The sequence below is a fragment of the Diceros bicornis genome, chromosome 8 (genome assembly GCF_020826845.1).
Source record: "Diceros bicornis minor isolate mBicDic1 chromosome 8, mDicBic1.mat.cur, whole genome shotgun sequence".
Lineage (NCBI taxonomy): Eukaryota > Metazoa > Chordata > Mammalia > Perissodactyla > Rhinocerotidae > Diceros > Diceros bicornis.
The window spans coordinates 65,262,266-65,285,805 of NC_080747.1; the positions used below are offsets into that span (position 1 = coordinate 65,262,266).

At 38.5% G+C, this 23,540-nt stretch overlaps 1 protein-coding gene across 1 annotated transcript; it reads left to right on the forward strand.

Moving 5' to 3' along the window:
* The first annotated feature begins 813 nt into the window (after nucleotides 1-813).
* On the forward strand, nucleotides 814-21,545 carry FGF5 (fibroblast growth factor 5). The gene is made up of 3 exons (XM_058546450.1): nucleotides 814-1,171; nucleotides 8,826-8,929; nucleotides 21,198-21,545. Exons 1-3 carry the CDS (start codon nucleotides 814-816, stop codon nucleotides 21,543-21,545), a joined length of 810 nt encoding a protein of 269 aa, XP_058402433.1.
* The last annotated feature ends 1,995 nt before the right edge of the window (nucleotides 21,546-23,540 follow it).

The window sequence follows — 23,540 nt, forward strand, 5'->3', positions numbered from 1 at the left end:
TGAATAAACCCATTCCTTAGCTCTTTAATAAATCAGTAACAACAACAAAAACAGCCTTCTCTCCCCAATGCACCACACCAAAGCCTTCCCAAGCTGGGCTGCAAATCCTTGTTTGGTTCCCCGCCGCAAGCACTTGAAGCGGTGGCATCTCCCGGCGGGACGCAGTTCCCGAGGGGCAGGGGCTGTGATAGGCGGGTCGGCTGGGCAAAGGGAACGGAACCTGGAAATTGGGTCCTGGTACGTTGCAAGGCAAGGGTGCATTGCTGGGACGCAAGCTTGAGGCCGAGATGGGAAAGGAGGAGAACTCACTTCCACGTTTCAACCCCCCATTTCCGTCGCTGCCCCTGGAGGATTCAACTGCGTTGGCGCCACCGGCAGGGTGGCCGTGTGGCGCGTGAGAACTGCTGGGGTGCGTGGCCCTGGTGTGCGCGCGCCCAGCGTCGGGGTGCAGCTTCTCTCAGCAAGGCTTCTCCTCCCACTCGCTCTCTCCCACCCCCTCCCTCTTTCACACCCCCCGCCCCCGGGACCGCGAGGCTCCCTCCCCGCACCGGCCGGAGAGTACACAAAGCGGCGGGTGAGGGGAAGCTTCGCAGGCGTGCACAGAGCAGTGAGATCACTGGCGTTATAAATATCCCAGTGCCAGCGCCGAGATCCATTCGGGTGGCCTCTCTCTCTCTCCCCCTCTCCCTCTCTCTTCCCCGAGGCTATGTCCACCCGGTGCGGCGAGGGGAGCAGCGCCAGAGGCACGCAGCCGCGCGGGGGCTACAGAGCCCAGCCCTGCAAGATGCACTTAGGACCCCCGCGGCTGGAAGAATGAGCTTGTCCTTCCTCCTCCTCTTCCTCAGCCACCTGATCCTCAGCGTCTGGGCTCACGGGGAGAAACGCCTCGCCCCCAAAGGGCAACCCGGACCCGCTGTCACTGATAGAAACCCAGGAGGCGCCAGGAGCAGCCGGAGCAGCAGTAGCACGACGTCTTCCTCCTCTTCCTCTGCCTCCTCCTCCCCCGCGGCTTCTCTGGGCAGCCAAGGAAGCGGCTTGGAGCAGAGCAGTTTCCAGTGGAGCCCCTCGGGTCGCCGGACCGGCAGCCTCTACTGCAGAGTGGGCATTGGTTTCCATCTGCAGATCTACCCGGATGGCAAAGTCAATGGCTCCCACGAAGCCAATATGTTAAGTAAGTTTCTCTCTCTCCTGCAAAACCCGTCCTAAGCAAGCGGCGGGAGACTCGGGAGGGACAGCCCGTTATTCCCTGGGCCACAGGCTCACCTTCCGGAGCCCCGGCCCGTGGGACTCTACTGGCCGTCGAAACAGCTGGGCGGGTTGGGTGGAGATGCTGTTACACGGCGCGCACAGGCGCACCCCTCTCCTGGGTATGAGGAATGGCGATTCCTGAGGGGTAGGCTACCCGGAGGCTGGTGCACAGACAGGCATCTTTTCTCCAATTTGCCCCGGTCCCAAAGAGGAGCATCCAGCCTGCGCCTGGAGAAAAAACAAAAATCTTCTTTCTCCTCGTTTAGTTTCTGTTTACCTTCTGCTTCTGTTTACTAGGCTAGCATTTTTCATCAGGCGTCAAAGTGCACCCCTATTCCCTGCCCATAACTGAACAGTTAATATTTTTTTAGAAGAATCAGATCTCACAGAATCCCCCCCAACAGCCACCATAAACCCCAAATTAATGTATATATAATTTATATATGTATATACATATATGTATATGCCTAGTGCATATATATATTTGCACTATATATATAAAATATATATGTATATTCTAAGGGAGACCAGGCATCCCCTGCTTGGAAGAAGACAGTGATCTGGAAAACTGGACACGTTTAGAGAGGGCGACGTGATGGACATTCGAATTATTAACTCCAGAGTTGGATTTAGCAACGTTTAGTATCTTGAGACCATGACAACACCTTGTTAGGAAGACCGGTCAGCCTTCTGTCCCCAAGGACAATTAGGGGAAAGTTCTTTACTTTAGAGGAAACTCAGAGGAGATTCAATTCGGTACAGGTGCAAATTGTGTAGGCTTTTGTAAGCCAAGTTTTAAATTTTCTTTTTGAGTTTTCTCATTAGCTCTCTCTCTCTCCCTCCTTTCTCATCTCCTCTTCCCTTCCACCTTATCTGCGTTTCCAGCCGGTCACGGCCACTCCCCGGATTCCTCTCAGTGCCTCTAGGCAGCTGAGGGGAGAGATGATTTGAGGTTGTAAGCGGAACTTGGGCGATCTCTGCGGGGCTTTTCCTCAACAGGACAGATCGCTCTTCTAGGCCGATTTAGTCCACCAGATAGAACCACAGCCGGAGCCTCCGAGATACCCAGTGAGAGCAGAAGCAGGGCCAGGAGATAGCGCTGCGCACGGTCACCCGGCTCTCGAGCGTCAGCCTGGTAGCTCCCAGGTGTACCTAACTTGCTGCATCTCAAACCAACCACTCCATAGGCCATTGGGCTTCTTCTTACCCACGCTCCGGAGGAGCGCGGGCGCCGCAGCGGGGTTGGCAACCTGGCAGCCGCCTCCGGAGCGGGGTTGGAGTGCGCACGTTGGTGGGGTGGCCGGCAGGCAAGCCTCCTCCCCGGGGTTCAGGAGGCAGGGTATGCATGACCGGGCGGTTCGCGTAGGCAGAGGAGCGGGTCCGCGCCCGCCCGCTGCCCCTGTCTAGTCTTTCGGGTTGTGCGGCTCCCCCTGACCGTGCTGCGCATGGTGAGCTGGCCTGGAGCACGAACCCGAGAGAGGGCCCTGCGACGACGCCCCAGCGAATCCCAGGGCCTCCCGCACGCTCCTTAGAGAACCGGTTTCCACGTTTTAAGGTTCATTTTGCTCTTATCAAATAACTCCCCATCTTTGGTGATAAAGGGCAAGATTTGTTGGAGGGAAGGGGGAATTTTCCGAGTTTTCAGTGAGAGTCGCGTCTATTTCGGTGTTCGCTTTGCCCTTCTCATTTTGTCCCACCCAACTCTGCGTATTCCTCACTTCATGGAATCTTCCCTCCTTTCTCTCACATGAAAACTTTTTCTATTCTGTTCTTGTAGTTTATCTACGAAATCAGCACCAGCAGAGAGATGACTTGTGGGTTCCCAAGGGAAGACCCAAAGTTAGCATGCAGATTAGGGGGGCAAAAAATGTTGTCTGAGGTGGGTTTCAAGTGTGCTAGGGATCTCTACACACCAGACTCGTTCCCAAGATATTCACCTCTTTCTCTCGGAAGAAACCATAAGAGACAAAGATTTTTGCAGTTTAGGCCTTGGGGGAGGGGAAGTTGTAGACAACCATAGGAGGGAAAATGAGAACAGAGCAACAAAGAATACATCCGGCTACCTGTTATTTCCAAGGTACAATTTATTTTAAAATCTACATTGAAAGATATCTACAAAAGAACAGGGATAATTCCTAAACAGTGCCTGGATAAAACTTCCTTAATTTAACTAACACTTTCCTAATTCATTCCAGTTTACAACAGCGTTTCACAGTTTAGTCTGTGTTTTTTTACATGGCTTGCTATCATTCACTTATTCATTCATTCATTCACTCATTACCCAATATAGGATACCTACCTCACCAAGCTTGATATTTTGGTTACTTTTGGGTTAGCTGGAGGATTTTTTTAGTTTTGCCTTCCATGGGTTTTTCTCACAGAGGTAAGCATAACTTAAGTGTTCAAATCATGGTGATTTTCTGCTTTGTGATGTCTGGTGTCTAATGCTAGCTACTTTATTAGATTTCGCTACCCAATATTGATCAAGGAAGAATTTATGGAATATGTCATGTTTAGTGGGATGCCATGTAATTTGGAAATTTCAAATGGGTCTCTGCCCTTAAATAGCTGTGAAAGAGAAACAGAAGCCTGTTGAATGCAGTTGGTCATAAACCTCTTTGAAGGCAGCCCTAGATGGGTTCCTGACGCTTATGTAAACTGAGGCATTGGTCGTAGACTATTGGTTAGAGTAGATGAGGAAACATTTGTCTCACAAGAGACATCAAGAGAGCTGGGTCAGGGGCCACAGAAGATACACCTCATCTAATTCTACTGTCTGTGAGTTAGCAATGATGGAAAATTTATATTGTTTTTGTCACAGCTTGCTACTTCAGAAAAGAGTCAAAACTTTGCCATGAGACTGCCTTCTAACAGGCTCTTTTAAACTTAATTTTCTGTAATATTTATCAGATAGAACAGATACACATATATATACAGTATATATATGTTTCACAACTATTATTTGACATTAAAATTTTTGTAAACTGTGAATATTTTCTAGTTTTGCCATCAGAAGTAGACTCTGGCTGTAGATTTTGAAACATAATTTGTTTAGTTAAGGTATATCAATTAATATATTCATAGCTTCTAGGTTTTGAAGACAGAAAAAGGAATTGAGCCCATTGTACATAAACTCTTATTATATGGAAATACTGGAAAGGATAAAGAAAGATGGACAATTACAAGACAGATGATAAAATCCGACTATTGAATAAAAACAAAGGCTTTGCTTGAATTTATATGCTTTCAATTTAGTTTCAGTACAGTGCTTCTGCTGACTTATCTTGGGCCACTGAAGAATAGACTATCAGGTAATTGTTAATTTAGGGAGCAAAAGTTTAAGGCTATGGCTACACAAAGCCAAAGTGTTCACATAAAATATGAAAATTCCAATCACGTATTTTGGCTAAATAGAACTCTCAATATTATTGATTTTTTTAAAATATGAATTCATTATCAATTCTGGTGTTGTGTAGAGTCCACCTTTACATAGTGCTCCGAGCCTAGATAAACCAGAACCTGTATCTACTGTATAGAAAAACTCAAGTGGAAGATTTCCATGTTACTAATATAATCAATGAAGACTGCTGAACTGGATAGTTCAAGACTCAGATTTGGTAATGACATAGCATATGTGTTGTTGTGTGAAAGCAAGTAGAGAAACTTCAGTTTCACATTATTTTTCTTTGAAGATTTTCAGATGGGCTGTTGAAAGCTTCTGAATACATGGAATATCTGTGTCTTTCTATATCTTACTCACTAAGAAAAGGGAGAAGTCTACATAATTGTTGTCAACCATCATCAACAGAGTCCTATTGTATTAAAAAATTTGGAGGAAACTAAGTCAAAAATCTAGCTATATTTTTTCTTACTGAAATAACTTACTTTGTAATTCATGCCTGTGCTTGTAAGTGGATTAAACAGTGTGTGTATAACCTGAAAGACACCAAGTTCTTGCCTCCTTCAACCTAGATGTCAACCTCAAAATTCCACCAACAGAGAATAATTCCTTTTGTCAAGCATCGCCCTTTTCTTTTGATCTTTTTAAATGTGAACACCTTAGGAAAGATAACACATTGTCACTAGCACTTTAATGTGAATTTATAGTGATCCTCTCCTCCTGCCCCACTCCCCAAGCAGGGGAGAGCCAAAATACTAGGATAGTACTAAAACCCGTGTCCATACTTGTGTGCTATGTCCATACTTGTGTGTGTATGGGGTGTCCCGAAAAGAGAAAGAGAGGTAGTGAAATGGTCAAAGAAAACAGTCCAATTTAGCAAACGTTCATTGACTATCCATGATCTGCGAGACAAACTTGGCCTTCCACAATTTTGCTTAGGGGTATCATCTTGGCATCCATAACGTGAATTGTAAATTTCCATCAAATTTATTATTACTGTCTCCTAATGATAAGAGTCCGTAAATTACTGAAATTAAAAAAAAATCAGTTTTAGAGAAATATTTCCTGGGATTTATATATGTGTGATTTAATGCACATGGGTTTAAAATATTATGTAGAATTCTTTAGTGAGTTACTGAAATTTGCTGTAGAAAATCAATAAGCCCGTGATCTCTTGGGGTGGGGCAGGAAGTTGAACTGTGGGACTCGTTAGAATTTGCATCAATACTCTAGAAGAAAAGCCATTGTAAGTTTACTGTTGAAATTACTTTGGAAATTATGATCTTAACGCCATAATTACATTGAGATTTAGATCATTCCAAAATTGCCTATGTGAAAAGACAATTATTTCATCTAATCTCATCTTTTTTCTTTCCTGCATTCTTCATAATTTTACATAGAATGATATATGTAAAAGTATATTTTTTAACCTTTCAATTAAATATAATTTTCTTAAAATTATAAAATCCTTTTGTTCTTAGGCAATACATCATTTTTATACTGAAACTTACAAGAAAAGAAACCACACAGTATGTAATAAAATAATAACACTTTCACATATATTATTTCATCTTCCCCATATTTAAAATTCATTACAATGCAAATTTTATATAACATATACACATAGAATGTACAGTGTGTTAGGAAACAAGTTAAATGAGTCAAAATGGATCTTTCTTAAAAACAGAATATGTTAGTTGTCAGAAACCAATAGTCCACATAGGCAAAGCAGTGTTCCCATTAAATAAATACGTATAAAGCCCTTTTGTCTTGACTTCTTAAATGTTAGCCTGCAAACACATATACTTAATGAGAATTTTGTCTTTTATGCTACCATGTATTTTTTTTTTCCTAAAACACAATAGATTTGCATTTACAAAACCAGGTAATTTTCCAGAGAATGGAATAAAAACTAACAATGTAGAACCATGAATAAATTGGTGGAAAATATACAACCAAGTCTCTTTTCTACCAACTCCATATTGTCTCTTTGGTAGCCATCATTCCACACATAGATGATTTCTCATGTTCTTCCTATTTTGTTTTTTTAATGCATGTACACAGTAGTCACAATTATATCCCCCATCTCCCAAATATCTAAAATCATTAATGCTGTTCTCAATATCATTCTATAGTTTTGATAGAAATATAACTTTGTATCAGATGTTCTATTCATGCTCTATTTTTTAAAATTTTTTTATAATTATTTATTTATTTATTTTCCCCCCAAAGCCCCAGTAGATAGTTGTATGTCATAGCTGCACATCCTTCTAGTTGCTGTATGTGGGACGCGACCTCAGCATGGCCGGAGAAGCAGTGCGTAGGTGCGCGCCCATGATCCGAACCTGGGCCGCCAGCAGCAGAGCCCACACACTTAACAGCTAAGCCACAGGGCCGGCCCTATTCATGCGTTATTAATAATCTTATTACAGCATATTACATTTACATCGTGTAGTGTACTTAACTTTACAAAGCATTCTGTGTGCTTTGTTATTATTTGATAAAATTATAATGCTTCTAAATCTTTGGGTGTGCATCACAGTCAAATAATCTGTATAGTAAAATCTATTGTAGACAGCATTTTGAAAATATTTTGAAGAAAAGAACTTATGAGACAACAGTTTCTTTAGAAGTTTTTTTCTAAAAGCAAAAGTAGCCCCTTTCTAACAATTTTTAGAGTTTTTTTCCTTTTAAAGAAACATTCACTAATAAATTGGTAGCTGCAGTTTTCTTGAGATGTGTTTTATTTACTCCAGGCTAAGAATGCTTATAACTAAAACAGTAATTCTGCTACTCTTTTCCCCCCATGAACTTTCTGATGAAATATTTTTAAGAAATCAAGTTGAATAAATAAGCGACAGTATTTGCTACAATTATCAGTATTAGCTCACAGTGTGCAACATAAGTGCTCAATAAAAATATTCATATGTGTGTGTTTATATGTCATATAAATGTGTGTCCATAATATACTGCTTTTCTTGTAAACTGAATAATTTTATATGTACTTCAAATACTGCAGGAGGAGATTATTTCAGGAAAATCTGGTGAATTTCTCTATTCGGCAGACTCTTACTGAGATATCTTAATTAGTATATATGCTCAAAATAGTATAGATTGAAATGTCGAGGTTTTTTTTCCCTCCTCCCTCCCATCGTTTCTTCCTTCTTTCCTTGCTTTCTAGGACAGGTCCCTTTTTACCACTAGTAAACTATATTATTTTGTCCTTTTTTTTTTTCCCCCAATTTGATGTAGGCAATTAACAAAAAGCACTACGCTTTTCTTGTGTTCATATAACATATGTGAATTTATGATAAGCAGGCAGGAATTCCAATTATATACAGACTATGAGTTTCAACTTCTTAAAATATTCTATCAACTGGGGTGTGTGATTCTTTTGACCAGTGGATGTGGACTTTTTAAATTGTTATAGGAGACAGAAGGACATTGACTTGATAATATTAACTATGAAATACCAAATATAAACAATAATGTAATAAAATATCTCATTAAATTTTTTTCCAGAAAGATCATTCAAAATGCAAGATATCTCAAACCATAATCCATTAAACACTTCATTGAGCCAATAATCCCAAATTATTTATAATGCTTTCAGGATTTTGTAATGTGTAATCTTTAAATGAGTTACTCACCAAATGATTGAGTATGGTATATATTGATTTGTACTTTTATAATTATGATAATTTGAGAACAGGAATTTTTTATATAAATAAGTATTATTTTCAAGGTTTTCAATGTTTTATACTAGTCTTGAGTACAGACTTTATGTGCTTTAATAGTAAAAGTAATGTATTATCTTTGATAGAAAAACAATGCATGAGAATTATTTTGAAAAACATTTAAGAAGTCTTTTCAGTTCTTTTAGAACTTGAAAAGATTCTATTGTGAAACACTGTTTACTAAAAGGGACATAATTTGTAAAAAAAAATACTAATGAAGTAGAACTAAATTTTTGAATCTTGAAATTTATCATTTTAAATGTACAGTTGAGTGCTAGCATTTTCTTTTTTACATAATGAATGTCATGAGAAATAAGAATATTAAATACTCTTTTAAAATCACAGTAATAAAGAATGGAAAGAAGCTATGTAGAAATTTAATTCTTCACAATGGTATATAGAGGAGTCTGTGTTTTATTTTGGGATTTCTGTCATCCTAGGTATTTTGGAAATATTTGCTGTGTCTCAGGGGATTGTAGGAATACGAGGAGTTTTCAGCAACAAATTTTTAGCGATGTCAAAAAAAGGAAAACTCCATGCAAGTGTAAGTAGAACCACTTCATATTTGTTAAAGGTGTTGTGAAGATTTTACATTTGTAAAATGGAATGAAGTGATTTTCCAAATTGCTGGCTAGGACAATTTGCCTAGAGAACTTAATGTTTTTTGTTTTTGTAAAATTATATGTACCTTTAACCAAGAGAATTGTATGTGTTTTTATAAGTAATCATTTAAGTATTTTATTTACTTGAAAAGAAGAGTCCACAAAAAATTTTAAGAGTAAGTGTATTTGAAAACAGCATTTTCAAAGTGATTGCCGCTATTTGTTTCTTAAAGGTGGTCCAAGTAAGGAGAAATATTATGGAAATAACATATAACATTTTAAACTTACAGGTTTGTGGTGATTGTGTATGTGTGTGTTTAATAGATCAGGTTCTTATTTAATTTTTTAAGCTATATATATATTGTCAAAAATTGGGTCTAAATAATATAACATTTTCGTATTAATAAGTATGGAGGGAAGAAGCCAATTAATGGGAAGACTTCGACTTTTATGGAAAAATTTTATTTGATCCATTTGAGGAATTCTCATCTTGGATTTTTGTTGCATCAAAAACAAATACTTCCTAAAACTATGGAGACTAATTTTGCACTTAAAAATTTTTTTGGATCATTTTTACATTTTGTAATCAGTTTACAAATTATAGATTTCTGTGCTTTGTTCTGAAAATGCTCATTACTCAGGAAGCATTAAAACATTTTAAAGATAATAAAATACATCTAGCTTAGTTTTCCCACTCACGGATTCTGTTTATTTGTATTATTTGTATTTCCCACTCACAGCACTTAAAAGGGATTTATTCTTTTTCTGTAGTATACTAAGTTTTGTCACATTCAATTATTTTAAAAAGCAATTCTTCTTTAATGCTAGTCCTTTATTCCTTACTCCCTTTAATTTTTATTAAATAAATTGGAGAAATATCACTTTTTCAGTTTTCAAAGTATATAGGAAGTTTTAATTGAGTGCAATCATTGAAACTTACCATTTATAATTTCTATTTACAAGACTTCTAAAAAATTCAATGAGAATTTCACTTGGTTCAATGTTTAAGACTTTCCATTTTCCTTTCCCTAGCATCTAAATGTAGTTTGCTAATGCCTCTTGGAGGAGATGGTAGAATTCAAGCTATTTCAGCAGTTATTTGAGTATTAAATGAGAGAATACATATAAAGCTTTTAGAACAGTATTTGGACATTGTAAGTGCTCGGTAAATATTACCTGTTATTATATGATAATTGAAATAGAATCTAAATATGATAAACTACTAAAATCTCAGTTTAAGATACATGGAAAACCTTTGTTTACCTCTTTAATCACCGATTTCAAGAATTATAAAAAGATTTAGCTATTTTATTTTCTGAGCTGGTTATTATATTCTAGTAAGCTATAGTATAGCATTCATAAAATAATTGCTCTTTGATTCATTCATTCATTCAAGGGGCAAAGTTCTACATTGCTGTGGAAAAGTAGGACATGCCACTTTATGAAAAAAAGATTTGATTTTTAAAAATCCACATACAGAATAGAAAACAACGATTGAACACATCTGCACAGAATAACTTTTCCTCAGTCAACTTTAAGGTTGCAAAAGATTGAAACACCTTCGAAATCTGAAGATCATAATAATATGCAATGCATGTAAAGAAACTTTTCTCATTGGTTTGTTTTGGGTGAAGATATTAATTTTTAAAATATTTAATTTGCCCTAGTGCATGCAAAAAATAGACTAAACTTGGGCCAGCTTAAGGAAAATTGCCACAGAAAGCAAAGTAGTACAAATGGATGCCAATTAGAAAGGTCAAACCGAGAGGTTAGGATACATGATTCCTCTGTCAAATGCAAGTAACAAATTTCCAGAAATTTGACCCAAATGTCTAAGGATTGCTGGTCGAAATAATGCAGATAATGCAAAAACAGCATCTGTTATTCTTTCTCATCTTGGCAGGCTAAAGTTATTTCATGGAATAATGACGTCTAAACAGAACATAGCAAGTCTTGCTCTTGTCACTCACGGAAGCTCTTTGATATGAAAGTCATTCTGATGACTTTGAGCTGAATTGTGGATAAAAAATTAAGCCCTAAGATTATGTGGATTCTTTTTCAACCAATTGTCCAAGCCCACTTTCTCTTATCTGAGCTTTGATTAGCACTTTTCTCTAGATGGAAAACTAATTAAATTATAAAATGATTTACTCTTAAGGAGGTTGAATTTAGATATAGTATTAATCCTAGCAATTATCAGTTTTATGCCTAGATGGTTTCTTTCCTGTTTTCAGTTTCTAGTTAAACGTGTTGAAAAATTGTTCTTATAACTTTAAATATAATTATTTGATTTTGTTTTGATTTTTACAAAATTGCATCATCACTAAAAAGCCTAAAAACCCTTATACTTTTAGGATTAAATGTGTTTCTTGAGTTGCTTTAAATTAGTAATTGTTCAGAGGCGTTTAAATAATACTTTATAATCATTTCACTATATATATAATCATCAAGTTTTACATCTTAAACTTATACAATGTTATATGTCAATTATATCTCAATAAAACTGGAAAAAAATTAATAAAGAGTACTTTTAGGTTCTATCTACAAGTAAATGTGAGCTTAAAATGTAAAGAAATCATATAATTCTGGGGAAAGTAAGCCCATAGTGTATTAAGAAATATTCATGGATAATTGTAGATTTTCAACTTGGTTTTTATAGTAACAATCAGAATATTAAAAATTAGTTACTAGGCAGAGATAACGTATTTGCATAGTTCTTTAAAATCTCTTTCACTCACATTATCTCATTACCTAGTTAGATGAGGAAAGACTCTCAGAGATGTTAAATTTTTTCCTAAGTTAACACAGTTAACAAGTGATTGAACCAGAACTGTATCCTTTTTAAATTCTTTTTCTCTTTAAATACTGTAATGCTTAGTAGGTAAAAGTTAGCTTTAAAGAGATATTATGTTTTGTTTGGAACTAATGATATTGTTTTCACCTATTATTTAATAGGAATTAATAATTGCATGGTTTAATAATATTTTCATATTACATTTTAAAGAATGAATACTTTGGTCATCCTTAGAATATTTTGCTTGTTTCTCTCTTTCTCTCTCTCTCTTTCTCATTCCAAGCTCTTTTTTGGAATTGTTTTTTCCCATCTACTTCTGTGTCTTCAGTACTTGATTTTAAAGTCTAGAAAGGAGGGGATGTGTCCACCACAGAACTTATCAGTCTTACAAATGTTGGTTATTCAGTGTGATGATGAGTTGCATAGGGAACCAAACCCGTCTCAAGATGAACTTTTAAAACAGAAAAGAGATCTGTTTGGTTCACAGAAAATCTTCCTTTAGAAAATGCTTCATTGTCAGTGGACACAAAGATGGTAAATAGAAATATCAGCCCAGAACAGTTAGATTTAGGCAACATTTATGCTGGTTGCCTTTGTGTGCTAAGTTTGGTAATTCAGTAAGAGAAGTCTTATTTGAACTTCGACCACCTCAGTGTGCACTGCACCCTGCACTCATTCAGCCCACATGCTCATATTAATCTACATGCAGCTCTCTTAAAACCTTGGCTAGTGTACTTGAAATATGCAATGCAACCAAATTCCTGCCATGCAGATTTTTTCAGCGTTCTTTGCAAGGATGAAGGTGTATGGTCTTCTCCTTCCCAAAATGCTTTGGGAATCATTGAGAGTAGGAGTAGAAAACTGCTTCCTAAAGAGTCATGAGGGTTAGTCAGAGCCTTCACTGTGACCTCTGTTCTCTTTCTCAACTCGTTTCCAGGCTGAGGTACCTCGTGGAACTGAGCATCCTTCTCTTTCTGTCTATCTCTCTTCTGCCTGTCCGTTCCTGCCTCCTCCTTACTCTGTTCCTGCTCTCTCCTCAGGTTTATTGTCTTTACCAAAAATTCCATAGGAGCCCGCCCTGTGGCTGAGTGGTTAAAGTTCCACGTGCTCTGCTTCGGCAGCCCTGGTTTGCAGGTTTGGATCCCTGGCACCGCTGACCTACTCCACTTGTCAGCCATGCTGTGGAGGCATCCCACATACAAAACAGAGGAAGATTGGCACAGATGTTAGCTCAGGGCGAATCTTCCTCAAGCAAAAAAAAAGAGGAAGACTGGCAACGGATGTTAGCTCAGGGCAAATTTTCCTCACCCAAAAAAAAAAAAAAAAAAAATTACATAGAGAGCCTGTCTGGATTTATCTGAGGTGGGTCCAGATGTAAGAGTGAAAGGCCTCCAGTGGTGGTTCAGAGCACAGTTCAACTGCCCAAGCCTGAATCCCACTCCACCACTGTGTCATTTTACTTAATCTTTCTATTCTTGGTTTTATCAGCTGTAAAAGAAGGAAAATTAAGGTAACAATCTATTGTAATAGTTGACCATTTTAAATGAGATAATCATACAAAACACTGAGTAGTGCCCGGCAAGTATTCTGTACTTACCTATTAAAAAAGATCTTCCTGAATTTGCTCTCAGGCAGCTGTTTGATGATCCTCAATCTCCTCTCTTAGAAGACTTTCTGATTTGGGGGTCAAGCAGCTGTGACCCCTCAGATATTTGGACCAGCCCTAAATCCTATTTATCATTAACCTTTTTTTCCTCAGGTCCAAACTTTTTGCGCATACCATAGTCCCTTATCTCCTGGGTTTTCTTTTTTCCAAGGAACACAATTTGAAAGCAAAATTCTCAGGCTCAAGCTCTTAGAGAAGCAAGGAATTCCTATGGTCATAATCTCATAATTCTTTCAGAGCCCTATTGTGTATCTTGTTTTCTTCCCTAAAAAAATGTACATCCTGGAAAAGGTGGTTATCATGTATTCTGCCGTCTCTTCGTAAAGTATACATGATAGCTCATTGCCTATTGGGGAAAAACATTTTAGTTTAATTTAAAGATCCAGCGAGAAGCATGTGGCAGAATTATTTTTGTTTCTCAGGGGTTTAGGGGGATCATGTTTGGAAGGAAAGCTAATTGCAGAGTTTACGAAACAGGCATGGAATGTGCGTTTGATCAGCCCTAAGCAAGGACTAAAACTCCTCCTCTCCTTGTTTCAGAGGGTGCCAGCTGGCTTGCCCTGGATGAGCTCTGAACTGGACTTCCTGCGCTTGGGGGCAGAGTGAGGAGGAGCCAGCAGCCCCTAAGGCTGGGCATGTTGGGGAAATGGAGGCTTGAGCAATAGTTATCATCATCATTAAAAAGTAGCTTATTAAGCACTCCACTCTTCCAGTCGGGACCATGAGCTGTATAAAGGCATTTGAATGGAAACTCCTCTTGCCCTCTAAGAGCTTGCGGTTTACATGGTAAAATCGAACGTCTAGTAATTCAGGCTCAAAAAGGGGTTCAGGGCTCTGCTTTTGCAGTAAATACCAGTTTTCCCTTAATTTCATACCATGTGAATCTGGCTGGGGGGCCTACATTATTGAGGAAATCTGGGTGAGGTGAATTGACTTGTAGCTTTAGAAATCCATTTCGGTGTAAAGCGAGAGATGGTGTCACATTTCTCTGATGGTTTGGGGAGTGGCGCTTGTTTTTCATCAGCATTTTAACATGGAGCAACTTCAGGACAGGTAGGACACACAGAAGCCTAGGAGATGGCCTTGGGTTTGTAGGCTGTTACGGAAAGAGCTTGAGCCTGTGAATCATAAGATCTGAGATTTAAGTCACAGGCCTACCCTGGCACTTAATAAATGTGGAGCTTTAGATGAATAATTTTCTTTACTTTTCTGACTGGAAAATCAGATAATAGCATCCTAATAGTCAGGGAGTTATTGTGAGAATGCAATATGTTAAACACCTGGCACATAGTAGCCCTCAATAGCCCAGCTTTATTGACTTACTAAGAGCATCAGAGGGAAAATGCCTATCTTATATCATGTTTCTGCAAGTGTGGGCCTCACCTCACCTGCATCAAAATCACACAGGATGCTGGTTAAGGCTGCAATTCCAGGATCTCACCTCAGACTCACTAAAACACAATCTCTGGAGATAGGGCCTGGAGAATCTGCATTTTGAACCAGCTCCCTGAGTAATTTTAAGTCAGTTCATGAAGTTTGGGGGAGGAGAAATCCTTTGGTTGGTATTCTTCATCACCTTACCTCAGGTTGCTTTATTATTAAATCCAACTTGTATATTCTCTTGGTTGCTCAGTATGAAGAACTGAGATATAAAATGGACAGATGTTCAGTGCCAAGCAGGAAATATGGTCATGCCCTGGAGATGGCATGGTGTGGCTGTATCTGACCCATATGAGGCTTATATGGTCAAGAGTAAAAGGCAGCCCCTCTGGGTGCATGCTGCCCTGTACTGGGGCACTCTGCTTCAGAGCAATTGGAGCAGGGTCTTGCTTTCAGCCTTCACTCAGCACCAAAGCTGGGTGACTTTGTGCAGGGAATATCCTGTACAACCACACAGAACAGCCCAGGCTAAAGGCACCTGGCCTGGCAATGAAAGGAGGAAGGGGAACCAGAAGGAGGGATGTATTCAGCAAGAAAACATTGCTTAGAGAACAATTTGATCTATAATTGTTTTTTTTTTTTTTGATGAAGAAGGTTAGCCCTGAGCTAACATCCCTTGCCAATCCTCCTCTTTTTGCTGAGGAAGATTGGCCCTGAGCTAACATCTGTGCCCATCTTCCTCTGTTTTGTATGTAGGACACCACCACAGCATGGCTTGATAAGCGGTGCATAGGTCCATGCCCAGGATCCACACCTGCGAACCCCGGGCCATCAAAGCAGAGCATGTGAACCCAACCACCACGCCACCAGGCCAGCCCCGTGTTCTATAATTGTTTTATTATGGTCTATTTGTTGTTGTTAGAGCCCTTGAGTCGATTCCAACTCCTAGCGCCCCTGAGTACAGCAGAGAGGAAACCCACCTGGTCTTTTTGGGCCATCCTCTCTCCTTCTGGTGCAATATCAGACAATGCTCCGCTGCCATTCATAGGGTTTTCATGGCCAATTTTTTCAGAAGTGGGTGGCCAGGTCCTTCTTCCTAGTCTGTCTTAGTCTGGAAGCTCCACTGAAACCTGTCCACCATGGGTGACCCTACTGGTATTTAAAATCCCGGTGGCACAGCTTTCAGCATCACAGCAACATGCAGGTGCCACAGTATGACAACCGACAGACGACAGATGCGTGGTGCGGTTCCCTGACCAGGAAATGAACCTGGGCAGTGGTGAAAGCACCGAATCTTAACCAGTAGACCACCAAGGCTGGCTATTCCAGTCAATAACAACATTTTAATTATTTATATTTGGTTAATTATTTCTTAACTTTATAAGGTTTTTTTCAAGAGAAAGAGGCAAATCAAAGAAAACAAAGTGAAATAATCAAAATTGATTAAATACTCCACAAACTCCAAGATTTATACCACTGTTAGTCCAAATTCATTCCTCTTTCTATACCTCCTCCATAGACTGCGTATTTACTTCCATGGTCGCACATAATGAGAATTGGTACTTGAGGTTTTAGAAAGTTTTAAAAAAATATCATTTCAGAAAGAATTTTCTGTTTGGCTTAATTGACCCTCAGATTTCAGTTAAGCAGAATTAATCTTTTCTAGAATATCCCAGTTCATCAAATTTGACTTTCTTTGAACTGAATTTGATCTTTCTTCTAAACATCCATTGTGTGCCCACACTGTGTAAAGAGATGAGTAGAATCAAGGCCAAGTGTCCTTCTAATCCAAAAGTTCTTGTTTTTCCTGGTAGCGCTGTGTTTCCCCGTCCTCTGAATAATTTGGATATTCAAGCAAAAACAGTTTGGTTTGTTTAAGTTTTATTTGTTTTTTCAATAAGGACTGTATTAAATTACGCAGAAATTAGCTGATTTGAACATTTCGTTTTTTGGTTTTTTTTTTGTGAGGAGATCAGCCCTGTGCTAACATCTGCCAATCCTCCTCTTTTTTTGCTGAGGAAGACTGGCCCTGGGCTAACATCCGTGCCCATCTTCCTCCACTTTACGTGGGACACCGCCACAGCATGGCTTGCCAAGCAGTGCGTCGGTGTGCACCCAGGATCCGAACTAGCCAACCCCAGGCTGCCGCAGTGGAGCGTGCACACCCAACAGCTTGCATCACCGGGCTAGCCCCTGAACATTTCATTTTAATTTTGCAATTATGGCTTGTTGAATGGAACTTGTTTTTACACTTGCAAGATCAAGGAGAAATTAAAGAGAAAAACACAGATCATTTAAGTCAGCAAAGAACATGGCCAGGACCATTCTTTATCGTTTTTCATTTTAAAGTGGCAACTAGCAAAGCGCATGGCATATGATTGGTCACGTGCTGTCAAGTTGGCTCCGACACCTGGCGACCCTATGAACGAGTGACATCCATAATGTCCTGTCCTCAGCTCCTGTAGACTCATGCCTTTGGCTGCCTTTATGGAGTCAATCCATCTCGTATTTGGTCTTCCTCTTCCTGCTGCCTTCTCCTTTTCCCAGCATTCTTGTCTTTTCCAAAGAACCTGCATTCTCATGGTGTACCCAAAGAAGGACAGCCTTGGTTTTGTCATTTTTGCCTCCAGTGATAGTTTAGGCTTAATTTGCTTTAAGACCCACTTCTTTGTCTTTCTGGCATGTGATATACCGTCAATAAACATTTGTTGAATAAATTCACAAAAAATTGAATTTGAAACAAAGATAGGGGTTCTTTACAAACATTTTAATGATTGGTTTTGTTGTAATGGCGGATGGTGATACGGCAATGAGGTGACGGGGGTCCTGATTTCAATAGCTTATTTGAAATTTGACTCCCTCTCTATTTCACACCTTCACTGTAGAAAAAGTCTTTATGTCAACTTCACTTTTTCTAGGGAAATAATATAGTTGTATTATTTAAAAAGTATATATTTTGCTAAAGGACTTATTATAATTCAAAGGAGATTTTAAAAATTAAAAGTAGCCTGGAAAAGCTACTATCTGAAAAACAGATATAATGGTAAATGTATATATATTTAAATACCTGTAGCTAAGACCTATGCTGCTTAGTGACCCTCTGCTATAAAGATGCTTCATGTGTGACATTAGGGACAGACATGCACTGCTTAGGGTCACCATTTTATCTGAACAAGGCCAGGAATACTGACAGGAACAACTGATTCCTCAAGGAGAAACCAAATCTCCTGATGAAAAACCTCATTGAAATGTTTGTTTCAAATGCTTCTGTTCCATCGTAGCTGGAAGAATTTCTCAGACAAAACATTAAATTAGAGGTTAATTAAGAAAGCCAAAACAGTCTGACTCCCTTTACTCCTGTTTTAATGTGGGATTTGGAATGGCTGAGGGGCTGCAAGTCATGTGTGGGTCCTCAGAATTCTGAACATCTCTCCCCCGTGTGACAGTTAGGTGAACTTTGAAAAATCTAGAGCCTGAACAGCCATCTTTCACCTTAAGAATGAACTTTAGAACACAAATCTCGAGGAGGAAAAGAGAAAGTTTTTAGATGGAATAATTTTAGCAGGTGGAGACAGTGGGGTTTCACTCATATGAAGACCATGAGATGGAACTGCTGTAGGTTTAATTCACTGTGCTGTGTGTGTGCATGCATGTGTCTATTAGCCACTTCAATAAAAAATGATATGTTTTCTCTTTGACACTGTCAGGGAGGAAAAAAAGGTTAAATAACATAGTACACTTAAAAAACCTAACTGTCGACATTGAATCAAGCAATCATTGCTATCTCTATTTCAGGAAAACGGATTTTTGTGAAACAGGGGCAGACGTGTGGACAAAGTATGGTGTATTATATATTCTGAAAAACGTTTTTCAAATAAATTTTAAGAAAAAAATCTGAGGCAGGGTAAATATACCTTCTACTCTTTTTTAATGAAATTCCTCACACTTTTCTAAAACGCTTATCCTTTTATGTAGCACAAAACATTCTAGATGGCTATAGCTTTTATTTTAAAATAAAACTTCGGGATTATGTAATTAAATGTGAGGGCATTTAAGTCCTTTTTAAGAGCTAAGCAGCTGTAGACAAATCTATGTTTGACTTGTAAGAAAGTCTTTTTAATAAAAAATAGGGACATTAAATGTGTGCTCTTCTAAAGTGATGTCAGCATAGCACCCTTGGCCTGGACGGAGGCTGGTGGGTTATGATAGGATGAGAGAAAGCCATAGGACGCGGTTCTTTAAAACACCTGCATCCTGCCTGCTAGAGATCAGGAATCACCAGCAGACTCGTGGAAGTTCTAAGTATATAGCTTCATAGCTCCCAGATAAAGAGCTTTATTGATTGAGCTATACTTCAGTGTAAATAACTTGGGCAAACTGTCATACATAAGGCAAATGCGCTGTTGGAAATGCTCTGAAATTGGTTGTCTTCTGATATTGTCAGTACTTCGCACAAGTCAAAAATTCCATGTGGGGCCGGTCCGGTGGCGCAAGCAGTTAAGCGCGCGCACTGTGCTTTGGCGGTCCCGGGTTCGCAGGTTCGGATCCCAGGTGTGCACCGAAGCACCACTTGTTAAGCCATGCTGTGGCCGTCCCATATAAAGTAGAGGAAGATGGGCATGGATGTTAGCCCACGGCCACTCTTCCTCAAGAGAAAAGAGGAGGATTTGCATCAGATGTTAGCTCAGGGCTAGTCCTCCTCACACAAAAAAAATTCCATGTGGCTATCAACACTAGGTCTGTGTAGATTGCCTCGCAGTGTTCAGACTTTCAAATTACAGTATTGTGATCTGTAGTGCAGAGAAAAGTTTGGCATTATGAGAAAAAGCAGGAGAAAAAAGGACTTTTAATTCCAGTATATATCTCTTGGTCTGATATAGAAAGTATATCATATATATATATTTAGTGTTTCTATATATAGACGTCAAAAGATTTGGTATTCCCAAACCCAGGAACTCTATACAAATGGTGCTTCCTGAAATTGTGAAACCTGGTAGTCTGGTCTAGGATAGGAATTCTAATTCTTGGGGGTTCTGGACCCTTTTGTGTTTGATGAAAGCTACAGATCCTGTCCCTAGAAAAATATTTAGATTCTCAAAATAGCCCTATGGAGTGTAAGGATTGTGGATAAGGAGCCTAAAGCTAAGACCTCAGTTGGCAGAATTGGTATTTGATGGCATGTCTGTCTGACTCCATGATCACGCTCTCCCACCATACCATAGTCCTTCAATTTCCTCAACATGGCAAACTAAGCCTTTTTAGAGCTCCTACCTGCCCACTTTGTCAGCCTCATCTCTTGTTCCTTCTCCCATGCATCCTAAGTGGAAGTCACACTAACTACTCATAGTAGTGTCGTGCTGACCTGTGAACACACTGTTCCGGCTCCCTGAATATCCTTTCTCACGTCACCCGCCTCGCTAATACCTCAGTGTACTTAAGTCTCAGCTCAGATGTCACCTTTTCTAGGAAGACTCCCCTGCCCTCTTTCCTGCCACCTCCATCCTCTTGGACGCTCTTCCTCTATGCTATCATGTACCCTCGGCGTACACCTGTCATAATTCCATTTATCAAGCTGCACCATGACGGATGTCTACTTGTCTACTTTTTCCACTATTCTGTGAGCATTTCAAGGGCAGATACGTGTGTGTGTGTGTGTGTGTGTGTGTGCATCTGCACGCGTGTGAGAGAGAGAGAGAGACAGAGAGAGAGATCTGGCTGAAGTGTTGCTAGTGACTCCAAAAAGTAATTTTTTCTTTTTGGCATCAAATATGCTCTCCTGCATAGCTGTGTGAAGATATATATTTTTCCTAAGGAACTCTAACACATGCAATATTAATAGGACCATATGCTACCCCTCTCTCAGCATGGTAAATCACACTGATAATGCTGAAAAATGTATTCTTGTTTCAAGGGAATAATATGACCCCATTTCTCTGAACATGAATTCATGTTGCACTAGTCAATTGTTTCTTAGTAATATACTTCTATTTATTTTCTTGATGGCTTAAGAGTGAAAAAAAACTTATGTTCAAAGTTGATTTTTTAACTAAAAATTTCAAAGTAATTTAAAAACAGTAATCAAATTTAAATATATTGAGGTCTTATCATTTTTATATACAGTGATATTATTTCACTAAGGACATAGTAAACATAAGTTAGCATCACAAAGATGAATAAAGTAGGAATGTAGAAATGAAAATCATAATTTAAAACAACTTTAAGAAAAGCAAATACATCTTTAGAAAAGAGAATGGAGTAGAAGGGCAAGGGCCAATGAAATTCTTGGTTCTTTAGAGTACAAGACCTCTTTTTATTACATGCTGAAAATATTATGACTACTTAAATTTCTTCTTTTTTTTTTTTTCCCTAGGCCAAATTTACAGATGACTGCAAGTTCAGGGAGCGATTTCAAGAAAACAGCTATAATACCTATGCCTCAGCAATACACAGAACCGAAAAAACGGGACGGGAATGGTATGTGGCCCTGAACAAAAGAGGGAAAGCTAAGCGAGGCTGCAGCCCCCGGGTTAAACCTCAGCACATCTCTACCCACTTCCTGCCAAGATTCAAGCAGTTGGAACAGCCAGAACTTTCTTTCACAGTAACTGTTCCTGAAAAGAAAAAGCCACCTAATCCTATCAAGCCAAAGGTTCCCTTTTCCACGCCTCGGAAGAGTCCCAACACAGTGAAATACAGACTCAAGTTTCGTTTTGGATAACGTTCATCTTGGCCTTGTGAGAAACCATTCCTTCTCCTCAGGAGTTTCTATAGGTGTCTTCAGGAGCTCTGAAGAAATGTTTTTGGACACAGCTTCAGCTATCCTACACTGTATTGAAGTCAGGTCATTTGTTTCAGTTTAACTGAAACAAAAGTGTTTTCTGATAGGAACTCAACTGGAATTCTTTCTACCAATATACGGAGCACACTGCTTCAGTTCAGGAAGACAGAAAGCCTTTTGCTTTATGCTTCGTACATCCTACGGCTCTGTATTTTCAGAAAGTTAAACAGCGTGGACTACGTATTTTTCTGATTTTTACAGATCAACCTAAAAGAACATACATGATACATTTTTATTTTTGGTTTCCAAAGAATATTTTGATGCAGATAAAATATTTTATTAACTTTTGTTTTTGGCTTTTTTGTTTTTTTAAAAAAAGTACCTCTGCATTGAGCATATTTTCTTACTTTTATTATTTTAATTAATATGACTTAACCATTTTAAGGCAGTTTATGAATTATAAATGTGTTTATAGCCCATTTGTAATATGTGGATTTCTTTTTCATTTTTCTTATTCGTTGCACTTTTTTATTATTATTTTTTTACCATACCTCAGATAATGTAAGTTTAGTTCTACATCATAAAATGTTTAAATTTTCATCAACAGCACCAAAGGCTCGACTTGGATTTGTGTGTGTGTGTGTGTGTGTAAATTCATGACATCATGTGGAATCCTACCCCTTTGGTGGCTGGGATCTAATGGGTTAGAAGTAAGGAGAAAACGTAAGGACTTTTTGATGAAATTAAAAGTTGAAGATAAGGAAAAAGATTAGAGGCACAAGTACACTACGTTTGCAGGCATTTATTGAGATCTAATTCTGCCTTGCCTTCACTTCTCCTTTTATCTACCCCCTGCCCTTATTCTTGAACAGCTGGAGGAATACATTTCATTCTATCCATCAGGCATACTATGAAACTGGAGTGATTAAAAATACCTCTTCTATGACCCTCTGCTGTCTTCACTGTATAGATCCACAGGGAGCAACCCACTTAATGGAAAAACACAGAGAACCGAAGGAGATGAATCGTGTAACAGCTATCCATGTCAAGCCTCATTGTCAAAAATATTCTTATTACTCGGCCAAACATGCTTTGAGTTTCCTATCCTGAAGGTAACTATTCCAGTGAATAGATCTGCCCTTTTATAAGGAAACTTTCTGATGTACATTAAAAAAATAGCTGGGCATGCGATATGGGAACTTTAATTTGGGAATTTGATGATTGAAAACGGCACTTAATTCTCAACCTAAATACCGAATGTTGGGCATAAATCACAGAAAATTTAACTTAAGGGAATTTGTATAAATTTATTTATTTTCTTGGGTAATCACTTCTATGGAATTCTGTGAAATACAAATGTTTATATTCAGAAGTGTGGCAATAAAAAAGGTATAGCTAATGTTTAGAAGTATGTTTTTCATAGGAAGAACAGAAGAGTTCATAGACAGTTTGTGGTTTGTATTTAAGCATGCTTCTTTTCTTTTAAAGAATACTGATAAACTTTTTTTGCTTAAAACAAAGTATGGTTTATTTTGGTGCACAAATGCAAAGTGGAAACTTATCAAAATTGAACTTACTACCACTTAAACGTTGCTTTGTTTTAATAAATACAAAATATACGCCTATATATTATATATAATATATATAAAATCCATCCATCAATTAAAACTTCGTGCATATATTCTAGTAGAGTGTTTTATTATAAAGCCAATAAGCTGATTAAACATTGTTTTCATTTAATGCATTATTTTTAAAAAATATAAAATGAAATACTATAAAAGTTTAATTTAATTTATACATTAAAATTCTCCTGGGTTAAATGAAATAATGATATTTTTGCAAACAAAGATATGTCCAACTATTATCCAACTGGCATATCCCTTTATATATACAGTATAAAGCTAAAAATAATCCTCTAGTTTATTCTAATATATT